The sequence below is a fragment of the Manis pentadactyla genome, chromosome 4 (genome assembly GCF_030020395.1).
Source record: "Manis pentadactyla isolate mManPen7 chromosome 4, mManPen7.hap1, whole genome shotgun sequence".
Classification (NCBI taxonomy): domain Eukaryota; kingdom Metazoa; phylum Chordata; class Mammalia; order Pholidota; family Manidae; genus Manis; species Manis pentadactyla.
This window is the reverse complement of record NC_080022.1, coordinates 50,353,311-50,367,687: the sequence shown is the minus strand read 5'-3', so window position 1 is coordinate 50,367,687 and position 14,377 is coordinate 50,353,311. Positions and strand designations below refer to the sequence as shown.

Below are 14,377 nucleotides of genomic sequence, written 5' to 3'. Positions count from 1 at the left end.
TGGATAGTCCATATTTAATGCTGGAGCCCAGCAATGTTACAAATAATTTCCCAGGCAGGGGAAATAAAACAAATCCTGGGAAATTAGCCTTAGGTTATCTAATGTGGTAATCTCAATCCTCCACCCCACAACACTAACAAAATTCAGTTTACCTATCTATTCCAAAAGATCAGACAGAGATCAAAATGGAAAAATGTACAGAATGAAAGGAAGTGAGACCCAAGCAATGAGGTCATTCTAAGTAGGTAAAAAACAATAGGATTATACTGACAAGAAAAATAACGAGTAATATCGAACAATAGCCAACAATTTTTTAAGTATAAACTTTATGAGTATGCACATATTACCCTACTGACTTCTTCAACAGGTAGGCAATATTATTGCCATACTATTTTAAGGATGAGGAATAAAACTATACTCAGAGAGACTAAATAACCTATTCAATATTACAAAGGTAAGAAACAATAGAGGCAGAATTTGAACACAGGTCTGACACCACACTCTGAACTTTTTAACCACGATACCATACTCCCCTCAGAGGCCCCTCAAGGTCAAGCATTCCCATTAGAGCCTTTAGTTCTATCACTAAGGAAGAGTACTTTGGAATTTTATGCTATGATATCTGTAAAAGTACATAATACAATGTTTAGCATATAATAGGTACTGTTAGCTCACTTCTCAGTTTTTATTGAAATGATGGCCTTAATCATAAATTCCAACCTATGACAATCTTTTGTACTTGGATTGCATACCACAGATTTAATATTTTACTGGACACTATTATATTCACATATAAAGTGTGCATTCTATGTTAATCAAGTTTCTACACAGAAAGTTTATATAATTAGGCAACTGAGGAACTTAATACTACACGTACTCTGTTTCATTTCAGACAATTTGAAGTGGAACATCTTTCAAAGGCAGAGGTCATCTCTTAAAGCAATTAGCAAAGGGCTGAGCTCTGAATAGGCCTCAGAAATATTTGTTAGTGACCTTAAATCACTAGTGAAGATCGTGGGGCATTTCCATCTTTAAAATAACTAAAATGAAATGAGAAGGCTATAGCTTCTAGCTTAGTGCTGTAAATAAAAGTCTAATTGGGTAAATCAAACCCACCTCTCAGAGTAATCAACTTTCTTGGGAATTAAGGTTCTCCTGGCACCATGGTAGTGTTTGGGAGGTGGTGGGGAAGAGAGTTTGGGGCTTCTGAAGAGATCCACGGATCCGGACAACTCCTTGGGTCCTCAAAGATGTTCCTACTGTGGGCTGCCCAGAGGGCAGACCCCAGAATCCTTGTACTTGGCTGGCTGGCTGCTGGCTACTTGGACTCTCAGGGCAGCAGCTGGAGTCCCCAACTAAACTTACCATTTTCTGGCTGGTCCTTAATGTCAGCATCACTTGGCTGGCTGGGACTTTCAGATTGACTTGAATCTGAAAAACATAAAAATACAGCCAAAAATTACAGGGTCTGTGAGGGAAAGTGGATAAGAGGCACCAAACTTTCTCAAGAGGTTCAGCGTATAAACTAGGAACGAGATGTTATAGAAGTGACATGATGAATGAAAAAAAGAAAAGGAAGTGGGGAAGAGAGCAGCAGCAGCCTTTGGAGAGGATGCTCTGTTTTGTTTTCACCTCCAGTGGCGTTTGGCTTGTGCCAGATCAGAACGTGAAACTCTTCAGAAACCATTCCCTCACAGAGAGACCATTTCCAAACTGCTCGACTCCATTATTTATACACTAGAGTCTGATAACGACTTCATCCTTCATTACACACATCTGAAGCTTGATTCAGAACATAATAAAGTGTCAAAACATATTTTGAAGCTGGTATATAAAAGCAACCCAAACAACAGTAACAAGTTCTGTTGATATTTAGCTCTGTATTTCAGCAACAGACTATGCAGACTAACACCCTTAAAGTCTAGCGTCCTAATATTCTAGTGTGTTTGCTTGAAATGCCAGGATAACTCAAAGATGTCTTTCTGAAAGGTATGCATTTCCCCCACCTTCTAAGTATTATTTTTCTCTTGTGCTGATGAATTTGGGAGATCCTAACAGGGCTTTTTAGCAAAAACAGGTTCTTGAATACCTTTATTGACTTCCGTTTATTTTTTAAATTTTTAAAAAATATTTTCCAACTAAACAAAAAAATTAATTCAATTAATTTAACTTTTATACTAGCATTTAATTTTAAAAGGAGATAAAATTAAATTAAATCAAAAGAATTTCACAGAATTAAAAATACACATACTTATGATACAGTTTTTGGAGGAGACAAAAATTCAGAAAAAATATTTCCAGGGGAAACTTTAATGTGAAGCATTTTTTGAGACTTGAAACAGTATATAACATTAGCTAAAAGCAAACAAATACATTATTTCTAGAAAAAACCTCTCAATCTGTGGAAAGCTTGGATCCTAACTTCGCCTTCACTTCACAGGGTTAGAATTGGCTGGCTGAAATTTGACCACATTTCAGCAAGAAGTTCAATGCAAGATCAAAAGGTCATGACACTTAACTGTGGTTAAATTGATAATATTACTTCTATTTCAACAGTGGGATAGCACTACCATTGTCTTTCTTAGAAATATTGCAAAAAGAAGTAGCACTCCTAGTGCCCTGGGTCGATAAATGTAATTTAATTATTTTAGAAAGACTCCCTGCTTTTAAGCAAATGAAGATTTTAATTATAGGGAAGTACTATAAAGAAAATGTCTAATTTTAAGTTTTCAGGTTACCTTAACCTGGTGACTATAGCACAAAAATTCTATGTTGATGGAGAAGTTCAAATAGCAAAAGATGTGAAAACATGAATTTTTAATGTAAGTCTGACAAAAAGATAGCTTTTGTCATCTTGTAACAATCGCCATAGTGGAAACACAAAGGGAGCATTACAGGTCAAAAAACTTCAAAGAAATCTTTCAGAATGAACCACAAATTAAAATAAGGCTCTGAAAATTGGAAATGCAAATTTATATTGAACCATATTTGACATTTTAACTCCATAAATTAGTATTATTTTAATACCAAAGACTTAAAAATATGGAATGACTATCTCCTCTTTTTTCTAAAGAAAAGATCCTATAATTTTGCTCTTAAAAATTATAAATCAAATACTCTGAGAAGGAATTCAACATGTTTTATGAGAAAGGTTTATCTTTATTATTTTTTGTCCTGGAAAATTTTAAGCCTTTATGTCCATAATCAAAATTAAATGAATTATCTAATTTTGTTTTAGGGAAAGTTAAAATTCTACCTGATCATGTCCCAAAACGGAAACATAAAATTTTTCCAAATAGAATATTTTCTTTGGAGTAATGCTGGCAAACCTAACTCTTTCTATGACAGCTTAGCTGTTCTCCTAGGAGAAACAGTTTTATGATGAGTCACCACTTCTAAACAAATGGAAAACCATTTTTCATCTCAATTGAAATAAACAATAGCAATTACTTTTCTGGTATTTATCTATTAATATTAAGGCAAAAAGGATAAGGAGAGATTAAAAAAAATTTTTAATAATCTAAAAGTGGACTTCCTCTTTTTAGTTTTGTTTTACATTTGGTTCGCCACTGTCTTTATAGAACTATCACATGATGACAGAAAACATGATCGGAAACAAGAGAAGGCAATAGGTATGTTCAAAGGAAGTTTAAAATTCCAAACCACAAAAAAGAAGCAAATAAACAGCCAACGTCCGAGCAGCAGGAAAATACTCAGAGCTGGTTTGAAAGGGGCCGCAGAGCTCTTGTGAAAGCTCCGATACAAACACTGGAAGAGGCATCTAGCCAAACTGAAAACGGAATTTAATTTATCCACTTTTATTCAAAAGCTGGAGACACTGTTATCCATCCAAGGACTGCATACTAAAATACACCATCCTGGTAAGGGATAGGCAAAAGCCACAGATCTGTAAGGAAATTCAAATGATCTAAAAACTTCAATAATTACTTTCTATCATGCCATTTAATGCTGTTCCTTTATTTGAACCAGCAAGGAACAAAACTACCCAGTCCCAGGGGCTATTCTATGCTGAGGATGCATGGACGCTTTCCCTGGGGTTGGAAAAAGTTACTGGTGTTGTTAGGTGTGGAGCCAACCAGAAGACCAGAATTATACATTAATTTCTACCCATTCGTAACTGAGACAAATGGAAGATTTTTCTGAAGCATGTGCACTGAAACACTTTCATGAAGGTTAACAATTAATTTATTTTTCTCTGTTTTCTACTTGGTAGAGACCCGTCAGAAGCCCATGTAACTTTCTCACTTTTTTGGACAATATTATCACATGGTCAGTTGATTACCACCACCTGAAAAAATTACAGACCCCCAGAAAATGAACTTAACTGCATAGAATTGGATGTCATATCTTTTATATCTGGCAGTGACTTTCTCTGGTTCCCTGGTTGAAAGCCAGATTTGTGTATTACAATGAAGCGAATGTTATTTAAAGTGTGTTTAAATGATGGAGTTGGAAATGCTATTGAGAGAAAGTACATTAGGATTATCCATTTTTTTCCCACCTACGGATTTGCTTTTTGTTTAAGGAAACTTAGACTTCAACCTAATCTTGAAAAGCAATGTTTCTTTTGGTTTTTAAAAAATTTATGAGCAGAAATTTAAACCTAAAATAGACAGAGTTTGCATAGGAGGCTGGGTTGAGACCTCTTAATTGAACTGGTAACCATCTATCTATGCATTTTTATGGTGCCTACAGCTATATTGCTGGAGTACTCAGACAAAGATATTTCACTATCAATATAATCACTGGGGAAAGGAACAAAATAAATTCTAATGCATACATATTAGTCTCTGCTCTCGTAAGTCTGTACAATGCAACAACAGCCTTGTGCTGGATTTGCTATTTATCCTTGTATTCAGTTTTCCCCAAACACGATTCTGCTGCCCTTCTGCATGGGAACCCTCCTTTTGGGAGGGTGAAAAATGACAAAATCATGTCAACATGGTAAAACTGATCAGGCAAAAATACAGACATCCATGTATTTTATGTTCTTTAGGCATGAAGCAAAGAAGGAATGTTGCAAACTTTTCCCTGTGCCCAACCTAGAATTAAATTGTCTCCTCTCCAGTACTTCTTTCATTGTACATACACCTCTTTATGGTGTGATTTCTATTATGCTGTACTCAGGTGATTTTAAATGATCCCCTGAGAATTTGAGCTCAATAAGAAAAAAGTTCCTTTCTTCCTTTTGTCTTATCTCTAGTCCCTTCCAAGGGTGTCTGGCCCAGTCACCCATTCAATAACTGCTGACTAAGAGATGGATTTTCACTTGTTCAGCTTTCTCACCGAACCACTGCCAGCGACCGAAGAATATACTAAGTTCACACCTAAAAGGGAATTGTGACCTAGAAAATGAAAAAGGGGGAAGGGGCTGAGAAGTCCTTTATTTCTGCCTGATGTTCCCTTTCATGGGACTGGCAAGGGAGAGAGTGGCATATCCCTCTGGTTCATGGATAGGAAATGTTGCATAGTGTTTAGAAGTTACAGACAATCACCTCCTATGATCCCCTGGCCGACACATCACAAGACGCTCCTCAGAATAATGAGAGTTGAGGACAGTGTCTGACACATAGGAGGCCCCCCGAAATGTGTACAGGCTAAAATGATGGGACGACAGAGGAACACTTCACGCATTCAAAAAATACAAAGATAAGAGAAATCTGTTATAGTCTGATATCCAAAGAGTGCCTCAAAATCCTAACAAGTGCTGTGTGACTAGCTGATAAAGGATGAACAGACGGATACAGGACCCTTCCCACCGGACGCAAACCAGTGTGATTTCTGTTCACTCAACACGGTATCAACAAAAGTCTATGGACCATAAAAGTACAAATTCTGGATCCACTAGAAAAATCATTTAGCTTAAGTTTCGACCTCCCTACATGCACAATGATTTGGCTAAAGATGAAGTTTGAAAAGCCTTTGTTGTAATTTTGTGTCCAGTTTTTAATCTCCCAAATTAAAAAGCGATATGAAGGAACCAGAAGGCATCCAGAAACAAAAATGAGTTAGTCGAGTGAAAGAAATGAGGTGGAAATTCTGCCTAAAAAAGTTGGAATTGTTTATAGTGTGAAAAAGAAAAGGCAAAGACAAGAATGAATACTTTCCTGCAAATAAGTGAGGAGTTTGGAGCATTCCTGTGGTAAAAGAAAATAAGGAATAGGGGTGATTATACTCTGAATATAATAAAGTTACAGTCCAGAATTGTTAACCCTTAAGGATGTTCAAATTTTAGGTAAGTTTCTGTTTCTCATGGTTTGGGAAGATGAGTTCTTTGCAAAAGACTGAAGCCCAAGAAGACCAAGATTTGTTTCTCTACATCCATGATGTTGTAATAGAAAAAGAATTCCCCTTCTGATTGGTAGTGGAAGGTTTAGAATCACCCTATTTTCATCATCCAGTATCACAGCATGTTTATTATAGTAAGGAAATCTACTAGAAAATCAAATGGCCATGATAGCTACATTTTGCTTATTTGTCTCATAGCTACAGTTATAAAAGAAATATTAATATTTAGGAATATTGTCTATTGTTTCTAGTATCACCATGGCCTTTAAGACTGAGGTGTGAGGAAATTTTTGCAGAACCTTTATTTGAGAATGTATAATGTGAGTGCACAGGTGTGCATATATGTATATATAATTTGTAGCTTACATGTAAATACTGATGAAAACAATACCATCAGCTAAAAATAACATTATCCATCATGGTCGGGCAGAAAACAAACAAAAATTTGTAATACCATCATTAAATCTGGACTACTAAAACTGGTCCGTTACTATTAGTATTTCCACAGAATGGATAAAATCCTTTAAGTTCAGTGAACAATCAAACCAATATTAAGTATACAATATGGATCACTTAATAAAAAATTAACATACAATAACCTAGTTTTTAAAACAGATGAGTTTATGCAGTAAGTCACACCATAAAAGTTTTCCATTTAAAAATGGCTTTTTAAATGGGAAGTTTCATCTTTATTGCATTTAAAATACAATAAATATTTGCTCTGAATAACTTTCCCAGTAAGCTAGAATTGAGTGTAGGGACATGTGTGTGTGTGCAATAACCGCCGTAATCAAGGAAGCCGAGCAAGCCCTTCTCAGGAAGGAAGATGGGCAGACAAAGCAGAGGAATAGCCCTCGTTCCAAAAGGACCAGGCTAGTTTGCACACGTTGGTCCTTGTCGGAGCGGGAAGGCTGTGTTCATGCGGCAGTGACTTGGAAGAGCTCCACCAGACCACCCTGGGGGCTGCCAGCTGCTCGGGAGAGCCACCTCTCAGCCACTCCCGTGTGTCGCATTTTCAGGGCACACTTAAGAGTATTACATAACCTAGGCTTCTACCATTTTTCTTTCTTGAAACTTTTTAAAAAAATGCTTTTCTGAAAAAGAATTTGTGAAATATTAAATTTACAGGAATTGGAGTTTTTGGCATTAGTGCTGGTAACAAGGCCCATCTGTTTAGGAGGGACTATGTATGATGATGAGACTGTTTAGGTTGAAGAGTGATTCAGCTGTCTTATCACCTACTCATAAATGTGTTATTTTTCTATGTGCACCAGGAGGTTGCAGAATGATCCAGTTTTAACACGTTGAGAAAAAACAAAATGGCGTAACTATTGTGCTGACAGTAAGGGGGAATCATTTCTAAGCCTTAAAAATGACAAATTCAGTCACTCTGAAAGTAATGATAAAATGACTCAATCTTTAAATCTTCGATCTTTGCATGAGGCTGATTTCAGGTAGTGGCTAGCTTTTTCTGTGAAATTATAAATGAAGTCGATGGCAAGAATATGGTCACTATGAAAGACATGCAAGTGTGGTAACTTTGAGTAAGTTTACAATCTCTCCACATCTCCTCTGGCAAGGGTCTGTGACTAAAATAAACTAAAATGTTTAAAATAAACTAAAATCATCTTGAATTTTGTTTTTCCTATAATAGAAGATGTGCTAATATGTGATGGTAACCTGGTGACATCAATTCTGATCCCAAGTTATTGAGTCAACCAGGTCACCTACCCACTCATATATAAACAAGGCCCTGCTTAAAAAGCCATAATAACATCATTGCATATCAGAATTGTGCTTAGTTTCCCCCTTTGACTCACTTTTTTCACAAACAAAATTAATTATAACAGTAAGTTCTTGGAGTTCTTAAACAAAGTAATATATAAAGATCACTCATACAGTAATCTATACAACTTAAAGTAGAAATTTTCCCTGTAGGCCTTCATGTTATAAAAATACATGTGTCAAATAAAAACAATGCATAATTGAGTTATAGTCTATATGCATTGTTTTAATGTATCTGGATATCTGTAAAGAAATTCATTAAAATAATAAAATGCCCTCTGTTAAGGGTAACCATGCTATTTAAGTTCAAGTAGTACTCTAAGTGTTAGTATTCATAATTCACTATTGAAAGGAGTATAAAGTAGTTTAAAAAAACAGATGTCCTAAAAAAAATCTCAGCTATATAATTTAACCGCTCTGGACCTCAGTTTCTTCATCTGTAAAATGGGGACATTAATGGCTACTTTGCCTAACTTAACAGGATTGTTGTGGGGATCAAATAAAATAATGCAAGAAAATCAGGTTTTGAAAGTATAAGGTACTAAAAAAAGAAATGTATGTTTATCACCACAATATAAATCTTCCGATCCAAATAAGTTTTTGCTTCTTTTTAAAAATCAATCCCTACCCACACATAACATGATTCTGGTATAAAACATCAGCATCACAGACCTGGTTTTAAAGAAAAGGTTCTTAATTCCCATATACTGGGAAAGAGATTATCTCTGATAATGGAAATGTAAATCTCAGCTTGCAGTTGTTTATTCCAGACAGACATTTGTGTGTTAAGTCTGTTTATCAGGCAACACTTTGTCTAAGCCAGGAAGTAGTCAGTCTTTGTAACAAGATGTATGCAAATGAATTTCCCATGAGTCTCTGCAGCAAATTGTAGCAAAAAAAAAAAAAAAAATTCTCGTTAACTTTACCAGTAAGAAGCTACCTCAGAAGTAGACTAGAGACAGAGAACTATGAGCTAGACAATGCTGATGAGTTTAAATGAGTCCCAAACATGTGCTCACAGTCTGTTGCTCTTTATTCTAAGCAGACTTGGTGCATTACATCTGTTTATCAGACAACACTCCTGTCTGGGTATTCAGGCTTTGTAACCTGTGTGAAAATGAACAGTGACCATAATCCCATGAAATCACCTGTCTGAGGCAAAACTCCAAACCTGCTGTCACTTTAAGCTTAATCTCCACCAATAGAAGTTCCCACAAAAACCTTTGAAACTAAAAAAAATCCATCTAGCTCCAACTTTTTGCCTACCTCCCATCTTAAAAACTTTTCTACATTCATTCCCCAATAGCATGATAGACTCAGGACAGAATGGTGAATTTTATCTGGCAAGTTGGACTGGTAAATAAAAAATTTGCTAACATGTCTTATCTAATGATCAAAACAGAGTTTTTAAAAGAAAGTATTTTTCTATCATAATATGAAAGTATTTATTCTTTAATTCTATTATTATTTACCTTGGGATTCCTCTTCTCACTTTATCCTAATATAACCAACTCTTTATTTAAAAAAATCCATACATAAGGAGTTGAATAGTGTATTCTTTTCCTTTCGTTTTTCTTGTTGGTTTTCTACAGGGTTTGAGAATCTTACCAAAGGAATCGAATTGGTTTAGCTTTCTTCCTAGACAAAATAAACACTTTAGGACTCTACTTGTTTGTATTCTCCTCAGTGGCGCTGTATGCATCAGCAGCTAAAAACAAAGAAACTTTTTAGCTGCTCAGACAAAATGCAGAAGCTTCCCAAACAAGGAGGCAAGGGAGGGGGCATGGGGTGAGGGAAGGGTGGGGGAGGAGAAGTGTGCAGAAAGTCTGACAGTCCATTCAATATAGGGATGATGGCTATAATGCATCCAGGGTCCCCTTGCTAATTAAATATGCATTGGCACAGTTTTGATCGATGCAAGCCATGGATCAGATGACACACCTGCAAAATCTTGAGCCCAGAGCTCCCAGGAAAAGGGAAAATACAGTCTTGTCTCCTTATCTTTGTTTTCAAAGGCTCTCAATTTCTGTGCTTAGATATCTAATTTAATTCTCTCACCCCTCAGCAAACTGGATTAGGGAAGTCAATACTGCCTTTGTGCATCGACAGGAAAACACAGCTTTCCTTTTATTCGATTTAGCTATGACCTTTAGACAAAGATAATGACAACTGTCTAAAAGTAAGGTTAAGGCCTCAAGAAGAGGACCCCGAGAGCTAAGGCTCCCCATGGAATTTTGGGTGACAAGGTGGTGGGGTTTACTGTGACATTTTCCTGCTTGGAAAGGAAAAAAAAAGGGAAAGGGACTTAAGAATTGGTCGTGGAGGGAGGGAAGAAGGGATGGGAACGGGGAGAAATCACATCTGAAGAGATTTAAATCCACTAACTAAATGACCCAACTCAAAAATCAAAGGAATGAGAATGGCATAGTAACAATTTGCTTAAAAAATGCAGACGCCTTAATGAGAAGGTTGAAGATCCTGTGGTTGGGTAAATCAGGAAGTTTGGGGTTTTTCTGTGTCCTTTTTTTTTTGTTTCTCTCCTGAAGCATTTGAGAACACAGGCCCATCTATCAGTGTGTTCATGAGTTCCACCACTGGTGAGAGATACATAACCGGAGATTTTGGACCAATCTGGGATTCTGCAGCATTAGCTATGTGCATACTGCTACTCTTAACCCAACAGAGAAATGACACTGGAACATTTTCCAGTAACAGCACTGCTTCTTTTTAATTTCCTTGTTTTTGGGTGTACTCATTCCATTCACTAATTCACTGCACTTATTAATACATCTCCTATGTGCCTTTCACCCTATATACCTGGAGATACAAAATTGAAAAAGGGAGGGTCTCTGCTCTCAAGAAGCTCTCAGTCAAGCAGCATAATTACAGTAAAATCAAGACTCTGTGGCACCTGTCTTGATTAAGTCCTGTCTCCTGGCGAAATTCGTGTACAGCAACATGTTACCGTGCACATCTGTAATCTCCTTTATTCTCTTACTATTAGCATAATCAGTAACACTAACTGTATCCTTATAACAGAATTTACAGTAGCCTGCATACTAACTGCTGGTGGTAATGGTTGGGATTAGGCTTTTCTAGCTAGGTATAGGACATTTAAGCAGAGTTCTTTCAAGAGAAATATGGAGCTTTTATCACATAATTAGCATTGTTGGGAATGGTGTAAAATAGCAAAATAGTTTTGAAAAATCAGATACTCCCCTCAGAAACAATTTCGTAGATAGCACCAAATGTTAGTCCTAATCCAGCCTAGTGTCCTCCCTTTAACAGATGTGACAGTTCTAACAGAAATAGCCATGGTAGGAGTAAAAGAGGTCAAGGATTTGGTAATGGAAAACCTGTGTTTGAATCCCTTCTTTGCAATTGGGCAAACTCCTTTGCTTCTGGGAACTTCAATTTACTCATTTGCCAAATGCCTGACTTTCAAGATTATGAAAACTGAATGGCATCATTTAAAATAACCTGTAAGTTACAGGAGCTATAATTCTCTAACTCTATGCTGCATGGAAGTGGGTTTTCTAAAGTACATAAACTGGTCAAAGAATCCCACTGACTACCTTTATTTCCTGCCTCATTATTTTTACTGCCAGATAGCACAGTATCTGGAACATGTAAGTACAAATAGATGTTTGTTGAAATGGAATTGAAATCAGAAGGTGAAAAAACAGCTTTCAGGAACATGAAATACAACAGGTCCTATCTTGGGAGATGTCAACAGATGTTTTGGGGTGGATTTTCTGGCTGAGGGGAGGTGGTATATTCCACATGGTAAGGAGAGGCCCTGTGAAAGTCCGCAGCCTGCTTTCTGGTCCTCAATTCAGAGGCAGAATCAGGAGGGCTGGGTGTTCAGTAATGGTGCATTCCAGCCCTAGAGTTCTAATTTGACACAGACCAATACAATCCATCCAGTTGTTGGTCTGGCTGCAGTCAAGGCTGGGCCTCCCATTTCATCAAAAGGGACTGGAGGCTATTTTATCTGTCACTGATCCTAAGTGCAACTAGAAATAACATGAGTATAATAATCATTTTAAGTCAAAGATTGTCTCTTCTTCCTTTATAAATGACTGCAAATAGCCCACTAAGAGTTGCGAATGTTTATCTTCTAGCGAGTGACTTGGCCAACCCTGACCACAGAAGCCCATAGGCAATATTTTCTGTTTATATCTTGATCCATCATGTCATCCAGAACACCAGAAAACTTTATGTTTTGGGAACTACTGAGTAAGGTATCCTTAGAGAATTTTGTCTAGGTCCTAGGTCCTACCATTTAGGGACAGTATCTTCTCTTGCTCTCTTTCTCATGAACTTCCAGTTTCCACATGGACAATAACTTTGCCCGAATAACTTGATTTCTGAACCTACAACAAATATGCATGAATATAGGGAGTTATCATTTGCTCAATTAAAAAATGGTCTTCAGACTCCTTATATTATCATAATAAAGCTCAAGTGATATCTGATTCATAAGAAATTCACCCAAGCCTTTTGCAAGTAGAACTAATCTTGTATGTTTTGCTTCTATGTCTTTATGATAGATAAAATGATTTAAATGTACTGAATCATTTCACTTCTAGGCGTTTCCATTTGGATTCTATCATGGCTTTCTCCTTGACATATGCAGTGCTAAGTTATTTAAAATTAATTGCAGTACAATATTTTAAAATTTCTTCACATGGTGCTAATCTCAAGTGCTTTGGATGTTTGAGCCACACTTGGAAGCCATCATCAAGTTCTTTATACCATGGAGCAGTTGAACATGCTAAAAAGATTACTCAGTGAACTTTAATCTATAAGCAAAACTATATTGAATTATAAAATTTCATGTGAACTGATACAAATGAGAAAACTGCAAACATCCTACATAACGAGAAAAAAAAACAAACCTATGTAATTAAAACACATGAATTCACTTAGGTAGCTTTGCAATTGGGAAAAGCTTTCAGAAATCCACCATAGATCATGACGTTCTACACACTTAAACCCAATTAGGTATCAGCTGAGTTTATATGCTCTCCCCTTCATCTAAAGTTCATTTTATCTCTTTTTTTTTTCCATTTTAGAACACGATCTACATTCTTTTCTGTGGTTATGTTGTGAGGGAAGATAAGCATTTTTCATTTCAGTAACTCAGTATGGATGAGTAATTTGCTTGGTAATAATCCTAAAATTAAATTGTCTTCCATACAATGCCTAGTAATAGTTTGTGTAGGATTAGCCCAATGAACTATATTCAGAATGTGCTTTGAGAAAAGTTTCTTATTTGTCACTTGGATTTATTCCTATTAAAAAAAAAATCCTGTTTTCTGAAAAGTCTCTAATACAGGTGCTATTTCAGCAGATTCTCATCAAAGTCTAAGTAGGTGATTAGAACTACTCTGACTCACTTTTCAAAAACTATTTTATCACTCTAAAGAATTATTCTCAGGAGGAAGAAACTTGTTTATTTCCTCCATCAAACATTTATTGATCACCTACTGTGTGCAGAGCATTATGAGCTTTTATGTAGTCCTGAAGTAGTCCATAATGTTGACTAAGCATTCTGCTCATTCAAATCTGCACCATTTATAAGAGTGCACATTATTTGTTTCTTAAGAATTGCTAATTTCCACTAGTAGTGGTAACATCGTTTCTCTAAGTTAGAACCCTTTCCAAAGTCTATAGGGATTTCTATAATTAAGAAACGGATCATCTGCTTGTTTTGTATTCAACAAAAACGATAAATCTCTGGGATCCATGGTTTTTCCAGGTTTTTGGTCATTGGAGGAAGCCAATGTACGAGCAAAAGCTTAAAGGGAAGAGGGGACCAGTGTGTAAAACAAAAGCCAGCAGTTCTGCCTGCCAATCATGCCCCTCATTTCCACACGACTTCACCCAAACACCCTACCCCCACTGGGCTTCACAGAACAGTGTTTAAACCCCTGCAGCCCTCACACAGCCAAGGCCCCACCCATGGTACTGAGTGATTTCAGCATCACCTATATCATTTCAGATGTACCATCTTAAAATAAGCAAAGAATAAACAGTAACTATATCATTTTGGTTGAAATCTCTGAATGTCCTTCCTAAATGCTGATCTGTTTTATTTTTTATTTTTTTGGTATTAGAAAAGATAAAAACAAATTACAAGTGGGAAAAATAACAACAAAAACAAAAGAGTGAAAAAAGAATAAAGAATGCAGTAACAAAAGAAGCAGTATCATTTGAACAGGGACTAGAAATAGCAATTCTTTAAATGAGATGAGAATTTTATTCACAGTAGACGTGG

At 36.3% G+C, this 14,377-nt stretch overlaps 1 protein-coding gene across 10 annotated transcripts in view; it reads right to left on the bottom strand.

The window, feature by feature from the left end:
• Positions 1-14,377, bottom strand: part of NFIA (nuclear factor I A) — a 351,544-nt gene that overhangs the window by 168,000 nt on the left and 169,167 nt on the right. For 9 of the 10 annotated variants that reach the window (XM_057500256.1, XM_057500257.1, XM_057500255.1 and 6 more), the window contains one exon: positions 1,366-1,431. The exons of the other annotated variant lie outside the window; for it this stretch is intronic. In XM_057500256.1, coding sequence (XP_057356239.1) covers positions 1,366-1,431 — 66 coding nt within the window. The remainder of the gene's footprint in view (positions 1-1,365; positions 1,432-14,377) is intronic. 10 annotated transcript variants of the gene reach the window in all.